At 35.5% G+C, this 20,970-nt stretch overlaps 5 protein-coding genes across 5 annotated transcripts; all 5 read left to right on the plus strand.

Moving 5' to 3' along the window:
- The first annotated feature begins 179 nt into the window (after positions 1-179).
- Positions 180-728, plus strand: LOC132940718 (histone H4-like). Its single transcript, XM_061008429.1, has one exon. It carries the CDS (start codon positions 180-182, stop codon positions 615-617), a length of 438 nt encoding a protein of 145 aa, XP_060864412.1. The 3' UTR covers positions 618-728.
- Positions 729-2,739: 2,011 nt separating this feature from the next.
- Positions 2,740-6,941, plus strand: LOC132940715 (histone H1A, sperm-like). Its single transcript, XM_061008427.1, has 2 exons — positions 2,740-4,203; positions 6,823-6,941. The coding sequence occupies exon 1, from the start codon at positions 2,822-2,824 to the stop codon at positions 3,434-3,436; it is 615 nt and encodes a 204-aa protein (XP_060864410.1). The 5' UTR covers positions 2,740-2,821; the 3' UTR covers positions 3,437-4,203; positions 6,823-6,941.
- A 2,446-nt stretch (positions 6,942-9,387) lies between these two features.
- LOC132940720 (histone H2A-like) lies at positions 9,388-10,140 on the plus strand. The gene has a single exon (XM_061008431.1). The coding sequence runs from the start codon at positions 9,717-9,719 to the stop codon at positions 10,092-10,094; it is 378 nt and encodes a 125-aa protein (XP_060864414.1). The 5' UTR covers positions 9,388-9,716; the 3' UTR covers positions 10,095-10,140.
- Positions 10,141-12,548: 2,408 nt separating this feature from the next.
- On the plus strand, positions 12,549-12,986 carry LOC132940660 (histone H4-like). The gene has a single exon (XM_061008371.1). The coding sequence runs from the start codon at positions 12,549-12,551 to the stop codon at positions 12,984-12,986; it is 438 nt and encodes a 145-aa protein (XP_060864354.1).
- Positions 12,987-15,108: 2,122 nt separating this feature from the next.
- LOC132940716 (histone H1A, sperm-like) lies at positions 15,109-15,913 on the plus strand. The gene has a single exon (XM_061008428.1). The coding sequence runs from the start codon at positions 15,191-15,193 to the stop codon at positions 15,803-15,805; it is 615 nt and encodes a 204-aa protein (XP_060864411.1). The 5' UTR covers positions 15,109-15,190; the 3' UTR covers positions 15,806-15,913.
- The last annotated feature ends 5,057 nt before the right edge of the window (positions 15,914-20,970 follow it).

Consider the following 20,970-nt stretch of genomic DNA (forward strand, 5'->3'; position numbering starts at 1 on the left):
GCGCTGCTGGATTAGATTGTTCTGAGTTGGTGTGCAAAACGTGGATGTCGGACGACTGATGTGGTTCGAACACACTGTCGACCGGTATATATACGTAAATGGGAACAGTATGCGTCGTCCTCATTGGACGATGTTTAACGTTTAGAATTTTAGCGGCGGGGGTGGGGGGATAACCGGTCATGGTTCCGATTGGTGGTTCGGTGTCGAGAGAAACGGTTAAAAGGGACTGCGACCTGAAGAAAAGTATCAGTCAACGTTCAGTTCACATCCGAGCAAGTTGTCCAACACTATTTCCAACATTCAAAATGACAGGACGAGGCAAAGGAGGAAAAGGTCTGGGAAAAGGAGGCGCGAAACGTCATCGTAAAGTGCTCCGTGATAACATCCAGGGAATCACCAAGCCCGCTATCCGTCGGTTGGCTCGCCGAGGCGGTGTTAAACGTATTTCCGGTTTGATCTACGAAGAGACCCGCGGAGTTCTGAAGGTATTCCTGGAAAACGTGATCCGTGACGCAGTCACATACACCGAGCACGCCAAGAGGAAGACCGTCACCGCCATGGACGTCGTGTACGCTCTCAAACGACAAGGTCGTACTCTGTACGGTTTCGGAGGTTAAATACTTGCTTCTGAAGTTTAAAAACATCTTAAAAAGGCCCTTTTCAGGGCCACCATATGACCATAGTATATCGTTTATAAAACCTTAGAATAAAAGAAAACATTCCGTTCAAGTTGGTTATATTCGGTGGCGACAATGATAATTCCCAATTTGTTTAAGAAAACACGCGGAATAACGTTCCGAATATAATAGATTATCCATAATATTGTTCTTTGAACGTTTTTCCATGATTACAATTGAAATACTACCCTAAGTCAAAACATAGAAATAACCGTTACGTTGGTAACCGTAATCTTGTTATGATATTATTGCGGGACTTTGAATTCAATATTACAAAAAAAGCTTCAAGAAATATATTTTTCGAGTCAATCATTGCTTCTTCCAGCCCAGGATAATGTTGTAATATTAATTGCTTAATCGAGTTCTAAAGCTATTATTCTAATGATATTATCGAATAAATTGCTGCCTGGTTTGGTTTGGTGATCAGTTGATTATTTTTTGTGAATTCCAGTGGTGATTTACTATTTCACTACGTCATTCGTTACGTGAACCTACCATGAATAAGCCACGAGGTTTTTGTTTAATGATTTATTTTTAGAATGTTTTTTTTTTTCGAATTTCATTGTATACATTATAATTGTTATATATTGCAAGAAACATCGGTTCCCATAATATGATAGAGTAACCATGATGACCATGTATAATAGTATAGGTACTATAAACACGATAGATATTCATATTATTAATAGCCGTTGTGCGGGTATTACCGTCGATAACAAACAATTTGGTAAAAACATTCTAAAAATAACTCACCAATGAAAAACCTCATAGAATGATATTGAGAATACTGGCAAAAAGGGTGTCCAAAAACGTAGAAAATGTAAATTATTGTTGTAAGAACTAAAATTCAGAAAATTAGTTTCTATAGAAATACCGGGACGGGGAATAATAATAATATCTCGGCGTAATTAAATGTCATTATAAGTTAAATCATTGATGCGGTTATAAATAAAATTTCATTTGGGAAATTCTTAATTATAATCCATGGTTTTATTTTAACTAATTACAACGAAACTTCGAATTAAAATATTAATTGAGGGCATTGCGTGAATTTTTTCATGTACTTTATCACTTGTAAGACGGAGACAACAATTAATGCGTGTACGTACAGGCCACGACGTTGCGCAGGTGAACTGTAAACAATTCACGTTCATTTTTTTACTTTTTTTTTTTTACTTTTCGTCTATCCAGATATAACGCGATGAGACTCCTGAACACTTATTTGCAGTTGTTAATACGATTACTTGTCTTGAGGTCGATCAGCACACGTTTTAAGATTATTTATTTATTTTATTTGAATTTTAAAAATTTTGGAAAATATTAAATATTTAAACAAAATCGATAGGAGTTTAGGAACGAGAAAATGTGTTGTTATCGATCTCAAGTAAATATATTAGTGTATTCAAATCAGTTTTCAAAAGTCTCATCACGTTATCCGGTCCATCGGTAGGTCTGACAAAAAGTGCATACAAATGAACATAAATTGTTGCAAATTTGCACTGAGTTTCGACCGAAGTCCTCTGACAATGTGTTATTATAATTGTGTATTCAACATGATTTCGGTTAAGTACGATGAAGACGAGATTTATTGATAAAGTCTGCCTCGTTAAAATTTCAGGTAGAAACGCCGGTGACACCGTGCCGTAGCAGAGTCCTAAAACCTTCATATTCGAACAGCCACTGTTCGTCGGAAAATCGGTCGATTGGAAATCTGCAAATTCTATGGTCTCGGGAAACTCGTGGAGAATTCATCCAAAATATTTTTGTCAATTTTCGACTGGTTTCAGTCATACGACAGACCTTCAAATACGGTTTACGAAAACGCGGTCGGAAGTGTGGAAATAACGACTCGTGGTGGTTTCGTGGTACTGGGTGGCGATGCAATAATCATTGGCGATCGTTTAGAATTTAGTTAGCTTTCCAAAAAGTTCAAAGCCAGATTTTTACCACCATTTCCCGTTGAGATATTGTGAAAAACGATTGTACAACCGTAGCTCGGACGACGACGCGAATCACACTGGTTTACTAGTTGGCACGGTGCACTGTATATATTTACACATTTTTTAACCCGTTTGGTATCACCGCAGTGAACAGGCGAATCATCCATCGTTTTTAATATTTACTTGAACAATATCATCATCAACATGACAGACACCGTCGCTACAACTCCGGCTCCAGTCGCCGCATCGCCGGCCGCGAAGAAGTCTCCTGCCAAGAAGAAGTTGTCGGCTTCTAAAGTCAAGAAGACCGTTGCGTTGCACCCGACCACCGCCGTGATGGTCACGTCGGCCATCAAGGAGCTCAAGGAGAAGAAAGGTTCGTCGTTACCGGCCATCAAGAAATACTTGGCCGCCAACTACAAAGTCGATCCCGCCAAGCTGGCGCCTTTCATCAGGAAGTTTTTGAAAGCCGCCGTCGCCAACGGTACCGTCGTCCAGACCAAGGGAACCGGCGCTTCGGGACACTTCAAGTTGCCCGTCGCCGAGGTCAAGCCGAAAAAGGCCGTTGTAGCCAAGAAGAAGAAATCCATCGTCAAAAAAGTCAAAGCCGCCGGAACACCGAAGAAGAAGAAGCTCGTAGCCGCCAAGAAACCCGCGGCGGGTGAACCAGCAGCCAAAAAAGCGAAAAAGGCCGCTGCGACGAAACCCAAGGCGACTACACCAAAGAAGGCCCCAGCCAAAGCGAAAAAGCCGGCCGCCGTCAAACCCAAATCGAAGAAAACTCCGATCAAGAAAACCGCAGCTCCCAAAAAGAAGTAGTGCGGTAGTAAAATACTATCCCCTCTTCCTTCCTTAAAACGGTCCTTTTCAGGACCACCAATTTTATGACTCGCACTTCTCTCAATAAATATATTTCATACATTTACAGTAAGCTGTGTACGATTGTATTACGCGTGATTTAGAAAATAATATTTTATAAAGTCCGTTCGCGTGTTTGGTCGTTTCAGACTATGGACGGGTGAAACGTACCCAGTTGCAGTTTGATTATATTGCAATCGATCAAAATGAAAACATCGGTTACAATTATTGTTAAGGAATTCCCAAATTCAATATTATTTATAACCGACTAATAATAACATTTAATTACGTCGAGATACTATTGCCCGTATCGGTATTTCTATAGGTTTTTCATTGATGAGTTATTTTTAGAATGTTTTTACCAAATTCCTCGTGACCCGCACAATGGTTATTAACGATATGAATATTATTTATTATCAAATTATAATGTTATATTTATATCGCCTGTGACAATCGCCAATTGTGTTGACGTTCAAATAATTCAATCGAACAAAAATAATAAACCGAGACGTGAATAGAAAGACAAGTCGTTAAGCAGTAAATAATATAACTTAAACTCGCACATTTCGTTACGTTCGGGTTATTTTCATCAAATATTTCGATACTTTCAAGTTTCAGTTCGGAGCGGGACAAAGGCAGCTGTTTCTTCGGCGGCGGACATCTGAACGTCTGGTCCTTGATACATATGACACAGCTCTACGTTTCGTCGGAAGAGTCCGTGTTTACGCGTAAGTTTGTTTTTATTTTATTTTGCTGCTCAAATTTACCATTTTAGACTTGAATTGAATTAAATATTTATCGACACGGACAATTTGCTAACTCGGTGACGTATAAACGATTTATAAAAATAACATCATTTTAATTACATTAAGTTTAAAGAATTTGCAATTGTTTCCAAAATACCGCCGTGTCTAGTGCAACTGCCTTCAATAAATGAGTAGATCAACTGAATGTTACCGAAAAAATCAAATGTTATTCTATTTTCTCTCCCAACTGAATCTACTAAAATCAAATTGAGACAATGAACAAAGAACGCTTTATCATTTTTCTTTTTGAATTTAGCTTGAACTCCGTTTACACTTCCCGACATTGTTGCTGCACCATCGAAGCACATTGATAAAACAGATTCCCATTTTACCTTCCCGTATTTATTGTATGATTTCGGTAAAGTACGATTAAGACGAGATTTATTGATAAAGTCTGCCTCGTTAAAATTTCGGGTAGAAACAATGTAAAATACTGACAATACTTACTTTTGAAGTTTTAAAACATCTTAAAAAGGCCCTTCTCAGGGCCACCATTTTTTTCTATACATCGTTTATAACCCAAAGTAATGATAACTCACTGCTGAACACTTGGTTGGAATACGATACTAACACGGAAATAGTCCGTTCTAGTTATTTGGTGGTAACAAACGTAAAGATAATTAACAATTTGTTTAAGATAACAACAGCACATTAGTGAACATAAAAACGCGCAGAATATAAATTATTACGCACCCGTTGCGTTTATGACATTATGAAGCTTTATCTTTGGCATCATCATCTGTCCAGTAATTTACTTTATTTTTTTTTTAAAATCTCGCTGACGATAGTTCATAAATACTAAACGAATAGTAATATTATAACGTTTCAAATATAATATCGTTTCCAAGTTCAATGTTCGGTAAATATTTTAATATGGTTGTATTTAAAATCTCCCATTTTATACCATAGTCGTTAACAACATCATTTATTGCATTAAAAATAGTCTGCGGATCAGTTGACATTGTTCTGTTCATACCTACAAACTGCTCCACTGGACATTTTTGTACATCATCAAAATACCTTGAAACTATTGATAGCTGTTCGTGGTGTCCGAAATCGCTTGTCTCGTCAGCAATAATTGATATTTTTTATTTTCAATTTTAAGTTTTAACTGATTTTTTAGAAACTTGACTTATTGGATATAATTAGATCGTTTTGAATTATATCACTACAATAAGTCGCGTTTTTTGGACCTAATTCTAAGTGAGATTTAAGAAGAGGATCATATTTGGCCAAAAGTGTAACAACATCTTTGAACAGACCTTTATCGTAACTACTTTCCTTCTCATTTTTTCCTCGGAATGAACGTCCACCAATACAAAGAGGAGTTATATCAATTAAGCGTTGCATGATTTGTCTATTTTTTAATATTTGCTGTTCTTTTTGACTATGTATAAGTTCTCTCTCTTCATCTAAAACTATATCTATTGGATTTAAATGCAAAAAGTTTGTTAATGAAGTTATGGTATTTAAATGAGTGTGTTTGAGGTTTGGTGTGCTTTAAATTTAGTTGTAGCTAGTTTTCAATCATTAAATCCAACTTTTGAATGCGCAGAATCTGTATAGCCGGCATTTATTCCTGAAGAATTGGTGAACATCCGACAGGGAAAACAAAAAGCTCTATCTAGTTTCACACTGTACTCAAGCCAATTGAATAATTATTCATACCAAGATTTATTAAAGCACCGCAATCTATCTCCAAACATTGTTCGTGGATACGATTTAAGTTTGGGTTGAAATGGGCCTCGAACAACCCTATATTTACGTTCTAACTGGGATGCTGGTAATAAATTAGCAGGATCATCAGGATCTAAAATGTTCAGAATTCATGCATAAGATGAACAATTTAAATTTAGTACACAATACTTACTCGGTTTGATCATTTAATGTTTAAAATTGTACAACTTGTTTTCTTAGTAAATAACAACATTTAAATAATATGAAGTATCGACAAACATAAAGACACAACATTGATCAACACAAATATTATCAGTTAGGTATACCTAATAAAACTAATTAGTAAAAAGGTTTATTGGTTAATGGTTACTGCAAAAGCAAAAAATTACAATATTTATTTACCTAATATACATAATAAAAAGTCAACTACAAAACATAGACCCAACATGGTTCAAAATGTATATATTTGCTCGTGTGGCATAAAACCTAACCTAACCATATTTTAAATAATATATCTTAAACGGTAAAATATAATTTAACTTTGTAAAAATATATATGCCTTTGCACTTAGTAGCCTGGACCGGTCTGCCACCAAACACTGAACACAATTAATAGTAAACCTAACATAGCACATAGACAAAACTAACAAATTATTATTACCTATTACAATATTATTTCTATCCATCATAAGGATATACATATAAGTTATAAATTAAACGTTTAACTAGATACAATGCGTCTATAAACACAGTCTAGAACTGAACACAAACAGCCAACATATACAAACATTAATACATTATTAAAATAATATTGTAAGTAAATACCCAACAGCTCATGTACAGTATTTGACTCGAACTTTTTCAGATTCTTCAACCGTATGACTGCAGTGTGTCAATGGGACTGGATCATCTGGATCATTGTCACCTAAATTAATAAAATGAATATTGTTAATTCATAAGTAAAATAAAACAGCTTACATAGTATGCATAGACAATATTATTAAAATAATGAAAAGGGCCGTTTTGGTTGAGTAATGATATTTCAAAACGAGAGATTTATTTGGGGCTGGTGTACTTGGCCACAGCCTTAGTTCCTTCACTGATGGCATGAAATATATATATATATATATATATAATATTTATGACACATCTCTACGTTTCGTCGGAAGAGTCGGTGTTTACGCGTAAGTTTGTTTTAATTTTATTTTGGTGCTCAAATTTACCATTTTAGACTTGAATTGAATTAAATATTTATCGACACGGACAATTTGCTAACTCGGTGACGTATAAACGATTTAAATGATAATAACATTTTAATTACGTCGGTACATTATTGCTTGTATCGGTATTTCTATAGGTTTTTCATTGATGATTTATTTTTAGAACGTTTTTACCAAATTCCTTGTTATCGACGGTAATAGCTGCTATTAATGATACGAATATCCATCGTATTTATAGTATACTATTATATGTTTTGCCATATACATCATAGGGACCGATAAAATCCTTAAATAACCGGACACCGAATTTTTTTTTTCACCCGACTATTTGCTGAAAAATATGGTTGAATCAGCGTTTGACGACACTCAGCTGATGTTCAGAACTTCACGCATTACCTACGTCATGTATTTTAAAATTTCATTCGAGTTTATTATTCAATAACAACCAATTTTTCTTGAGCCCTTATCAGTGTCACCAATGTATATGTCACCAGTAAAATATTACTACATATTTCAATGATACGTTTTGTGAAATTGTAAATTTTGCACGTTGTAATTTTGTGTTATTTAGCTACACCTATTATCTATAGGTTTTGAGGTTAAAAAAAAAATCTAATAAAATTCGAAATTTACTTGTACCTATAAATAGCTCAAAAAGAGTAAAAATATTTTAATAATAATATTGTAAGATGTGTGGAAAATATAAATAAAAATATAATTTTTTTATCATAAATAAAATAAAATGTCATCTTGCCACCTGGGATATTATGATAATGTTATAATAAAAATTAAAAAAAACCCTTTTTTTAATGTTAAAAATATTACAATGCCGTTGTCGTACTTTTGGTACAACCGTGGCACTTGAACCAGAATTTGGCGGATGGTCATTTTTGTTATTTGGATGGACTATATTATTTAATTTGGATAACTGTCGGGAATCGAATAATTCAACAGTGCAACAATATCCACGAGACCACGACGTATAAAACATACATTATAATTATACACGACACTAGCAGCCGATTATCGTCTGTTTATTTATAGATACTTTTGTCCCGCGTTCTGGGGAAGTTTGATGAATAGGTACGCCATTTACCGAGTAAACATTGACATTGTTATAAATATATTTTTATTACTGATAGTCGATAAATAAACAATAATTATCCAGGATTCTCGGTGTTTATATGGCTTCAATTACGTAAGATACCGATTGTACCTAATTAAAAACCCGAAAGACCCATGTTGACATTACAGTCTGGTTAGGTATAGCTATTACTCACAGTCGCTCAAATATATATTAACGTTAATTTTTTCATTACCACGGATCGACCGACAGTTAAATAATAATAATGAAATTTGCCGTGCCCATAAGATTGGTTATTTTTAGCATGTTTTTGCCGAATCTCGTGTTTTCGACGGTAAAACCCGCACAACGTCTATTAATATCCATCGCATTTATAATAATACACACGATATTATATCATTCTATCAAAGAAGAACTCGATGTTTTAGTAAATTTCTCACGTAACCGGACGGCATTTTTTTTTCGTTGTTTTCTTTTTTAATTATCCCGATAATCACGCAGTGCTCCCCGCTCTGTACACACTGCAAATGTTCAAAATATTCTACGTGCGATAGTTTTAGTTCAAAAATAATGGTTGTTAGAGAACAGAAATTTTATAGCGATTGGTGGCCCTGAAAAGGGCCGTTTTAGTTGAGTAATGATATTTCACAAAACGGGAGACTTATTTGGAGCTGGTGTACTTGGTCACAGCCTTGGTTCCTTCACTGACGGCGTGCTTGGCCAATTCACCGGGCAACAAGAGTCGGACGGCAGTTTGGATTTCCCGGCTGGTAATGGTCGAACGTTTGTTGTAGTGGGCCAGACGACTGGATTCGGCGGCGATGCGCTCGAACAGGTCGTTGACGAAGCTGTTCATGATGCTCATGGCTTTGGACGAGACTCCGGTGTCGGGATGTACTTGTTTCAACACTTTGTAGATGTAGATTGCGTACGATTCTTTCCTCTTGGGCTTGCGCTTCTTGTCGGACTTGGCGATGTTCTTTTGTGCCTTGCCGGACGACTTCTTCATTGCTTTGCCCGCCGATTTTCCTCCTGGAGCCATTTCGAATAGTTGTAAATAGAAAACTTGTTGACGACTGAAACGTTGTGTACTGAGTGATGATTTGGCAGTACATCACTGGGGGTATATATTACCAAACCCAAGCGACATGCCGTTCGTTTATTGGTGTAAAAACCCACAGTGATGACGATATAAATAGAATCGTCGATTTGTCCATAACAACGGAAAATAGAAGTTTCTCTACGAGTACGTTTCACGGTTATGTCGAACGAAAACCACAACGTTTGGTAATGAAAGTCAACCGAACGGTGTGACGTAGTATCGTAGTGTTGTTATCTCTGTCCAATCACAGAATTGCTATCCACAATTTTACTATATATACGAAAATTTCAGGCGAATCGCACATCAGTCTCATTTAGTATCGAATCTGAACCATTCCAAGCACAATTACAATCATGAGCGGACGCGGCAAAGCAGGAAAATCGAAGGGAGGCAAATCCAAGACCAGGTCGTCCCGCGCCGGACTCCAGTTCCCGGTCGGTCGTATCCATCGTCTGTTGAGAAAAGGAAACTACGCCGAACGTGTCGGAGCCGGAGCACCGGTATACCTGGCCGCCGTCATGGAGTACTTGGCAGCTGAAGTTTTGGAGTTGGCCGGTAACGCCGCCCGTGACAACAAGAAGTCTCGTATCATCCCCAGACATTTGCAATTGGCCATCAGGAACGACGAGGAGTTGAACAAATTGTTGTCCGGAGTAACCATCGCTCAAGGCGGTGTGTTGCCCAACATCCAAGCCGTGCTCTTGCCCAAGAAGACCGAGAAGAAGGCCTAACTTTGCTACCTTACCCTACAAACACAGTTTAAAACGGCCCTTTTCAGGGCCACCAAAATTAAAACAAACGGTCCGTCCGAATTTTTTTCCAGCAGATACACTAGATTGTGTTAGTACTACACGTGTAGCTGTCGTTGCTTTCAGATTTTTAAGCGAATGCCTTGAAATTTTTCAATCGAGATCGGGCACGATTTTACATTAAATATACTTGGATAACGATTCTGAAGGGCCTTAATTCCATTTCCTTCATATTTCGAGGAAGAAGCCGTCACTTGTGGGTGGCCTTAAACCTTAAAAATCGTATTAAAAAATTATCCCATCGAATTACTATGGGTACACCGTCAACATAAGCTGGCTCGTCGTCAAACGAATGTTTAGAATTAAACGCTGATTTTACTCAAATACGGCTACGCTGACCACTGGCGGCTTACAAAACAACCGTTTTTATTAAAAAATTATATTTTTTATCCTTATAATTTTTTAAGTTTTTTACTTTTTTTATACAACATAGTGTTTTTTAATTTTATATTCCAAAGCAGAATATTTTTCTTAGTATTTCGACACATAGAAGTGGACAAACATTTCGCGGGGTAACCCCGTACCACTCCACTCCGCTCATCTAAACTTTAAATACTTATAACTCATAAACTACTCGTCCCAAATTCGATTTTCATGTATCGAAATACCAAGTAAAATACTCTGCTTTGGAATATAAAATTAAAACCCTATGTTGTCATACAAAAAAGTGAAAAACTTAAAAAATTATAAGGATAAAAAATACAATTTTTTAATAAAAACGTTGTTTTATAAGCGATTTGAAACGATGTAAAAAAATATTTACACTTTATGAAATATTGGTTGTTGTTTGATAAAAGAATCGCCCGGTGTTAACTGTAAGTAGACCAAAATATTTTAAAGCCTCACAATGACGATTGTTCACTTTTGGTCTGATTGTGACATTAAAAATAAGCTAGTTATGTTGTATAATTTGACAAGACGTCAATCAAATAAACCCGGAAATGAATATAGCACGAATTATCGAGGTAATCAGATGATTGACAATTAAACAATGAAATACAAAATATATTCTAAAGTATGTTGTTCTAAAAATATTCTAATAGGTATCTGTTTTCGGTTATTTGGGAAATGACGACGCGATAAAGTATCGCGATTAGTACTTAACTGTATTGTAAATACCGTGATGCGGGTATTACCGTCGATAACAAGACATTTGTAAAAACATTCTAAAAATAACCCCTTTGTATGGTTTCCATTATTATGCGTTGTTGTCTGTCGATCCGTGGTAATGAAAATATTAACATCAACACGTGAACGACTGACGAAAGTTATACCTAACCATATTATACCCGTCTACAATGTCAACATGGGTCTTTCGGAATTTTTAATTAGATACTATCGGTGTTTTACTTAATTGAAGCCATGTAAACACCGAGAATCCTGGATAATTATTGTTTATTGATCGATAATCGGTAATAAAAATCTCAATGTTTACATGGTAAATGGCGTACACCTATTTATCAAACTCCGCGGGAAATCTTGACAAGAGTATCCATAAATAAACAGACGATAGTCGGCTGGTAGTGTCGTGTATTATGTAACGTCGTGGTCTCGTGGAGATTGTCACACCGTTGAATTATTCGATTCCCCATCTCATAATTTTGGCCTGGGTTGTTTATTTATCATTCTCCTATTTTGTAAAATCTGTACAACAATAATAATAATATACTGCCGCTAGCGCAATATTCACAATCACTATTCGTGCCCATCGCCAGACTATAATTACGTTTTGGTGGCCCTGAAAAGGGCCTTTTTAAGGTATGATAACTAATGACGATGATCAAGTTAAGCACGTTCACCGCGGATACGACGGGCCAACTGGATGTCCTTTGGCATGATGGTGACACGCTTGGCGTGGATCGCGCAAAGATTGGTGTCTTCGAACAGACCTACCAAGTATGCCTCGCTGGCTTCTTGCAACGCCATGACGGCGGAGCTCTGGAAACGCAGGTCGGTCTTGAAGTCCTGGGCGATCTCGCGCACTAGACGTTGGAACGGCAATTTGCGGATCAAAAGTTCTGTGCTCTTCTGATAACGACGGATTTCACGGAGGGCAACGGTTCCCGGACGGTAACGATGTGGTTTTTTCACTCCTCCGGTGGCGGGTGCGCTCTTACGTGCGGCTTTGGTGGCCAACTGTTTCCTGGGCGCCTTTCCGCCGGTGGATTTACGAGCTGTCTGCTTGGTACGTGCCATTGCGCTGCTGGATTAGATTGTTCTGAGTTGGTGTGCAAAACGTGGATGTCGGACGACTGATGTGGTTCGAACACACTGTCGACCGGTATATATACGTAAATGGGAACAGTATGCGTCGTCCTCATTGGACGATGTTTAACGTTTAGAATTTTAGCGGCGGGGGTGGGGGGATAACCGGTCATGGTTCCGATTGGTGGTTCGGTGTCGAGAGAAACGGTTAAAAGGGACTGCGACCTGAAGAAAAGTATCAGTCAACGTTCAGTTCACATCCGAGCAAGTTGTCCAACACTATTTCCAACATTCAAAATGACAGGACGAGGCAAAGGAGGAAAAGGTCTGGGAAAAGGAGGCGCGAAACGTCATCGTAAAGTGCTCCGTGATAACATCCAGGGAATCACCAAGCCCGCTATCCGTCGGTTGGCTCGCCGAGGCGGTGTTAAACGTATTTCCGGTTTGATCTACGAAGAGACCCGCGGAGTTCTGAAGGTATTCCTGGAAAACGTGATCCGTGACGCAGTCACATACACCGAGCACGCCAAGAGGAAGACCGTCACCGCCATGGACGTCGTGTACGCTCTCAAACGACAAGGTCGTACTCTGTACGGTTTCGGAGGTTAAATACTTGCTTCTGAAGTTTAAAAACATCTTAAAAAGGCCCTTTTCAGGGCCACCATATGACCATAGTATATCGTTTATAAAACCTTAGAATAAAAGAAAACATTCCGTTCAAGTTGGTTATATTCGGTGGCGACAATGATAATTCCCAATTTGTTTAAGAAAACACGCGGAATAACGTTCCGAATATAATAGATTATCCATAATATTGTTCTTTGAACGTTTTTCCATGATTACAATTGAAATACTACCCTAAGTCAAAACATAGAAATAACCGTTACGTTGGTAACCGTAATCTTGTTATGATATTATTGCGGGACTTTGAATTCAATATTACAAAAAAAGCTTCAAGAAATATATTTTTCGAGTCAATCATTGCTTCTTCCAGCCCAGGATAATGTTGTAATATTAATTGCTTAATCGAGTTCTAAAGCTATTATTCTAATGATATTATCGAATAAATTGCTGCCTGGTTTGGTTTGGTGATCAGTTGATTATTTTTTGTGAATTCCAGTGGTGATTTACTATTTCACTACGTCATTCGTTACGTGAACCTACCATGAATAAGCCACGAGGTTTTTGTTTAATGATTTATTTTTAGAATGTTTTTTTTTTTCGAATTTCATTGTATACATTATAATTGTTATATATTGCAAGAAACATCGGTTCCCATAATATGATAGAGTAACCATGATGACCATGTATAATAGTATAGGTACTATAAACACGATAGATATTCATATTATTAATAGCCGTTGTGCGGGTATTACCGTCGATAACAAACAATTTGGTAAAAACATTCTAAAAATAACTCACCAATGAAAAACCTCATAGAATGATATTGAGAATACTGGCAAAAAGGGTGTCCAAAAACGTAGAAAATGTAAATTATTGTTGTAAGAACTAAAATTCAGAAAATTAGTTTCTATAGAAATACCGGGACGGGGAATAATAATAATATCTCGGCGTAATTAAATGTCATTATAAGTTAAATCATTGATGCGGTTATAAATAAAATTTCATTTGGGAAATTCTTAATTATAATCCATGGTTTTATTTTAACTAATTACAACGAAACTTCGAATTAAAATATTAATTGAGGGCATTGCGTGAATTTTTTCATGTACTTTATCACTTGTAAGACGGAGACAACAATTAATGCGTGTACGTACAGGCCACGACGTTGCGCAGGTGAACTGTAAACAATTCACGTTCATTTTTTTACTTTTTTTTTTTTACTTTTCGTCTATCCAGATATAACGCGATGAGACTCCTGAACACTTATTTGCAGTTGTTAATACGATTACTTGTCTTGAGGTCGATCAGCACACGTTTTAAGATTATTTATTTATTTTATTTGAATTTTAAAAATTTTGGAAAATATTAAATATTTAAACAAAATCGATAGGAGTTTAGGAACGAGAAAATGTGTTGTTATCGATCTCAAGTAAATATATTAGTGTATTCAAATCAGTTTTCAAAAGTCTCATCACGTTATCCGGTCCATCGGTAGGTCTGACAAAAAGTGCATACAAATGAACATAAATTGTTGCAAATTTGCACTGAGTTTCGACCGAAGTCCTCTGACAATGTGTTATTATAATTGTGTATTCAACATGATTTCGGTTAAGTACGATGAAGACGAGATTTATTGATAAAGTCTGCCTCGTTAAAATTTCAGGTAGAAACGCCGGTGACACCGTGCCGTAGCAGAGTCCTAAAACCTTCATATTCGAACAGCCACTGTTCGTCGGAAAATCGGTCGATTGGAAATCTGCAAATTCTATGGTCTCGGGAAACTCGTGGAGAATTCATCCAAAATATTTTTGTCAATTTTCGACTGGTTTCAGTCATACGACAGACCTTCAAATACGGTTTACGAAAACGCGGTCGGAAGTGTGGAAATAACGACTCGTGGTGGTTTCGTGGTACTGGGTGGCGATGCAATAATCATTGGCGATCGTTTAGAATTTAGTTAGCTTTCCAAAAAGTTCAAAGCCAGATTTTTACCACCATTTCCCGTTGAGATATTGTGAAAAACGATTGTACAACCGTAGCTCGGACGACGACGCGAATCACACTGGTTTACTAGTTGGCACGGTGCACTGTATATATTTACACATTTTTTAACCCGTTTGGTATCACCGCAGTGAACAGGCGAATCATCCATCGTTTTTAATATTTACTTGAACAATATCATCATCAACATGACAGACACCGTCGCTACAACTCCGGCTCCAGTCGCCGCATCGCCGGCCGCGAAGAAGTCTCCTGCCAAGAAGAAGTTGTCGGCTTCTAAAGTCAAGAAGACCGTTGCGTTGCACCCGACCACCGCCGTGATGGTCACGTCGGCCATCAAGGAGCTCAAGGAGAAGAAAGGTTCGTCGTTACCGGCCATCAAGAAATACTTGGCCGCCAACTACAAAGTCGATCCCGCCAAGCTGGCGCCTTTCATCAGGAAGTTTTTGAAAGCCGCCGTCGCCAACGGTACCGTCGTCCAGACCAAGGGAACCGGCGCTTCGGGACACTTCAAGTTGCCCGTCGCCGAGGTCAAGCCGAAAAAGGCCGTTGTAGCCAAGAAGAAGAAATCCATCGTCAAAAAAGTCAAAGCCGCCGGAACACCGAAGAAGAAGAAGCTCGTAGCCGCCAAGAAACCCGCGGCGGGTGAACCAGCAGCCAAAAAAGCGAAAAAGGCCGCTGCGACGAAACCCAAGGCGACTACACCAAAGAAGGCCCCAGCCAAAGCGAAAAAGCCGGCCGCCGTCAAACCCAAATCGAAGAAAACTCCGATCAAGAAAACCGCAGCTCCCAAAAAGAAGTAGTGCGGTAGTAAAATACTATCCCCTCTTCCTTCCTTAAAACGGTCCTTTTCAGGACCACCAATTTTATGACTCGCACTTCTCTCAATAAATATATTTCATACATTTACAGTAAGCTGTGTACGATTGTATTACGCGTGATTTAGAAAATAATATTTTATAAAGTCCGTTCGCGTGTTTGGTCGTTTCAGACTATGGACGGGTGAAACGTACCCAGTTGCAGTTTGATTATATTGCAATCGATCAAAATGAAAACATCGGTTACAATTATTGTTAAGGAATTCCCAAATTCAATATTATTTATAACCGACTAATAATAACATTTAATTACGTCGAGATACTATTGCCCGTATCGGTATTTCTATAGGTTTTTCATTGATGAGTTATTTTTAGAATGTTTTTACCAAATTCCTCGTGACCCGCACAATGGTTATTAACGATATGAATATTATTTATTATCAAATTATAATGTTATATTTATATCGCCTGTGACAATCGCCAATTGTGTTGACGTTCAAATAATTCAATCGAACAAAAATAATAAACCGAGACGTGAATAGAAAGACAAGTCGTTAAGCAGTAAATAATATAACTTAAACTCGCACATTTCGTTACGTTCGGGTTATTTTCATCAAATATTTCGATACTTTCAAGTTTCAGTTCGGAGCGGGACAAAGGCAGCTGTTTCTTCGGCGGCGGACATCTGAACGTCTGGTCCTTGATACATATGACACAGCTCTACGTTTCGTCGGAAGAGTCCGTGTTTACGCGTAAGTTTGTTTTTATTTTATTTTGCTGCTCAAATTTACCATTTTAGACTTGAATTGAATTAAATATTTATCGACACGGACAATTTGCTAACTCGGTGACGTATAAACGATTTATAAAAATAACATCATTTTAATTACATTAAGTTTAAAGAATTTGCAATTGTTTCCAAAATACCGCCGTGTCTAGTGCAACTGCCTTCAATAAATGAGTAGATCAACTGAATGTTACCGAAAAAATCAAATGTTATTCTATTTTCTCTCCCAACTGAATCTACTAAAATCAAATTGAGACAATGAACAAAGAACGCTTTATCATTTTTCTTTTTGAATTTAGCTTGAACTCCGTTTACACTTCCCGACATTGTTGCTGCACCATCGAAGCACATTGATAAAACAGATTCCCATTTTACCTTCCCGTATTTATTGTATGATTTCGGTAAAGTACGATTAAGACGAGATTTATTGATAAAGTCTGCCTCGTTAAAATTTCGGGTAGAAACAATGTAAAATACTGACAATACTTACTTTTGAAGTTTTAAAACATCTTAAAAAGGCCCTTCTCAGGGCCACCATTTTTTTCTATACATCGTTTATAACCCAAAGTAATGATAACTCACTGCTGAACACTTGGTTGGAATACGATACTAACACGGAAATAGTCCGTTCTAGTTATTTGGTGGTAACAAACGTAAAGATAATTAACAATTTGTTTAAGATAACAACAGCACATTAGTGAACATAAAAACGCGCAGAATATAAATTATTACGCACCCGTTGCGTTTATGACATTATGAAGCTTTATCTTTGGCATCATCATCTGTCCAGTAATTTACTTTATTTTTTTTTTAAAATCTCGCTGACGATAGTTCATAAATACTAAACGAATAGTAATATTATAACGTTTCAAATATAATATCGTTTCCAAGTTCAATGTTCGGTAAATATTTTAATATGGTTGTATTTAAAATCTCCCATTTTATACCATAGTCGTTAACAACATCATTTATTGCATTAAAAATAGTCTGCGGATCAGTTGACATTGTTCTGTTCATACCTACAAACTGCTCCACTGGACATTTTTGTACATCATCAAAATACCTTGAAACTATTGATAGCTGTTCGTGGTGTCCGAAATCGCTTGTCTCGTCAGCAATAATTGATATTTTTTATTTTCAATTTTAAGTTTTAACTGATTTTTTAGAAACTTGACTTATTGGATATAATTAGATCGTTTTGAATTATATCACTACAATAAGTCGCGTTTTTTGGACCTAATTCTAAGTGAGATTTAAGAAGAGGATCATATTTGGCCAAAAGTGTAACAACATCTTTGAACAGACCTTTATCGTAACTACTTTCCTTCTCATTTTTTCCTCGGAATGAACGTCCACCAATACAAAGAGGAGTTATATCAATTAAGCGTTGCATGATTTGTCTATTTTTTAATATTTGCTGTTCTTTTTGACTATGTATAAGTTCTCTCTCTTCATCTAAAACTATATCTATTGGATTTAAATGCAAAAAGTTTGTTAATGAAGTTATGGTATTTAAATGAGTGTGTTTGAGGTTTGGTGTGCTTTAAATTTAGTTGTAGCTAGTTTTCAATCATTAAATCCAACTTTTGAATGCGCAGAATCTGTATAGCCGGCATTTATTCCTGAAGAATTGGTGAACATCCGACAGGGAAAACAAAAAGCTCTATCTAGTTTCACACTGTACTCAAGCCAATTGAATAATTATTCATACCAAGATTTATTAAAGCACCGCAATCTATCTCCAAACATTGTTCGTGGATACGATTTAAGTTTGGGTTGAAATGGGCCTCGAACAACCCTATATTTACGTTCTAACTGGGATGCCGGTAATAAATTAGCAGGATCATCAGGATCTAAAATGTTCAGAATTCATGCATAAGATGAACAATTTAAATTTAGTACACAATACTTACTCGGTTTGATCATTTAATGTTTAAAATTGTACAACTTGTTTTCTTAGTAAATAACAACATTTAAATAATATGAAGTATCGACAAACATAAAGACACAACATTGATCAACACAAATATTATCAGTTAGGTATACCTAATAAAACTAATTAGTAAAAAGGTTTATTGGTTAATGGTTACTGCAAAAGCAAAAAATTACAATAATTATTTACCTAATATACATAATAAAAAGTCAACTACAAAACATTGACCCAACATGGTTCAAAATGTATATATTTGCTCGTGTGGCATAAAACCTAACCTAACCATATTTTAAATAATATATCTTAAACGGTAAAATATAATTTAACTTTGTAAAAATATATATGCCTTTGCACTTAGTAGCCTGGACCGGTCTGCCACCAAACACTGAACACAATTAATAGTAAACCTAACATAGCACATAGACAAAACTAACAAATTATTATTACCTATTACTACTACTACTAAAAATTACTACTTCTCATAAATTAATGGATTTAGATACTGATTAGAAAATAAGTGAGTTATGGATGTGATTGTAATTATTTTAAATGTAATTTTATTTTATAATGATTAACAATTTAAATAACCTATTACATGAATTAAAAGATATAAATAATGTTCAAACCGTAAATATTGATAGTTTAGAAAATAAGTATTTCTATGTAAATAGTCTTTCCATTTTTAGTATGAATATTAGTAAAAAAGGTGGATAAGTGGATGTCGCTCTGCTGTACAGTAGGTTACAAGTGGGTCACTATAATGGATGGTGTTAAATTTGAATTCAATGATATAATATCATTGTATAAGAAAAACGATTCTGAGCGAAAACGGTCAGTCAGCCTATGATTTTACCAAGTATATTTGATGATATTATTGTGAATAAAGTAATTTATATATAACCTATTTACGTATAGCCTTGTTTTAAATTTTCAATCCTTAGCCATAAAAGTTAAACATTTTATAAATTTTTAACTACAAAATAATTTATAAATTATAAATTTGATAAATGTTGTCAAAATTTGAACTTTAAATGCTTATAAAAAAAAATTGTGCCTATGTATTTTTAATATTTTTCAACTGCTATTAGGACGATATATCAGGAGCCTTATATTAAATTTTCACGCTTTTTTACCCAACAAATGAAAATTTATTGATATTTATAGAAAAAAAAACTAAAAAAATTGAAAACTGACAATGTCCGTAAACAGCTCAAAAAGAGTCAAAATATTTTCAACATTTTATGGTGTATAGAAAATGCTAATATAAACATTCAGTGAAATTTTCAAGTATCTACAGTCATTCGTTTTTTAATTACAATAAAATAAGAAAATTGTTACATGAGAAATCGAGTAAATATCAAATGTTGTAAAAATATAAATTTCAGACGCTCATAAAAATGTAATTTAAGTTTCTTCTAGACATTTTTATTTTGATAAAGGTAGACAAACTTATGAGTAATCTTATATTACATTTTCAAATCTTAGATTTAAAAAGAAAAATTTTTATGAATTCTCATCAAAATAATTTGCTAATTTTCGTGATTTTTCCGTATTTTGTCAAAATTTGAACTTTAAATGCTTATAATTTAAAACTGTGACTAAGGATTTTTAATTTTTTTCATCTGCCTTTGAAACAATAACCTAGGAGCCTTCTATTAAATTTTCAAGCTTTTTTACTCAACAGATAAAATTTTATTGATATTTATAGAAAAAAAATTTAAAAAAACTGAAAACTGACAATGTCCGTAAACAGTTCAAAAAAAGTCAAATTATTTTCAAAATTGTATTGTGTATAGAAAATGCAAATATAAACAACCAGTGAAAATTTCATGCATCTACGGTCATTTGTTTTAGAGTTACACCAATAACCAAAATCGATTTTGTTAAAAATCGATTTTGCGTAAAAATTCCCGTTTTTCCTTAATTTTTCTTTTGTTTTTCACATCGCTTTTGAAAACTACTGGGAAATTAAAATTTTGACCTCCCCAATGCACCAACGATATTCACTTTCCCATCGAACAAGATACTGAAGTCGAAAATCGAAGCATTATTTCGACTACTTATCGTGTACACAGACACAAAAATAAAAAAATAAAAAAAAAATAAAAAAAAAAACACACATCATTGTAAAATCAATACATTCATCGTTTCACTCAGAATCTAAAATGAAAGCTAATATTGATGAACTGTTATTACTGTTAAATTCTATTAATCATAGTTTTGATGTTATTGTGTTGAGCAAGACTTGGCAGAATGAAGATATTAATTTTATGATTAACGGTTATGAATCTATACATTCACTCTGCAAACTAAATAAATCATATGGATTATCAATATTTGTAAGTAACATATTATGTAAAATTAAAAATGTCTGAAAACATATTATATCTAATTGTAATTCTATTGAAATAACTATCAATAAAGACAATT

This window comes from Metopolophium dirhodum, chromosome 3 (assembly GCF_019925205.1).
Source record: "Metopolophium dirhodum isolate CAU chromosome 3, ASM1992520v1, whole genome shotgun sequence".
Classification (NCBI taxonomy): domain Eukaryota; kingdom Metazoa; phylum Arthropoda; class Insecta; order Hemiptera; family Aphididae; genus Metopolophium; species Metopolophium dirhodum.

Excerpts from the sequence above, each read along its gene's own strand:
- LOC132940718 (XM_061008429.1), top strand. The coding sequence starts at position 180 with ATGGTTCCGATTGGTGGTTCGGTGTCGAGAGAAACGGTTAAAAGGGAC.
- LOC132940715 (XM_061008427.1), top strand. The coding sequence starts at position 2,822 with ATGACAGACACCGTCGCTACAACTCCGGCTCCAGTCGCCGCATCGCCG.
- LOC132940720 (XM_061008431.1), top strand. The coding sequence starts at position 9,717 with ATGAGCGGACGCGGCAAAGCAGGAAAATCGAAGGGAGGCAAATCCAAG.
- LOC132940660 (XM_061008371.1), top strand. The coding sequence starts at position 12,549 with ATGGTTCCGATTGGTGGTTCGGTGTCGAGAGAAACGGTTAAAAGGGAC.
- LOC132940716 (XM_061008428.1), top strand. The coding sequence starts at position 15,191 with ATGACAGACACCGTCGCTACAACTCCGGCTCCAGTCGCCGCATCGCCG.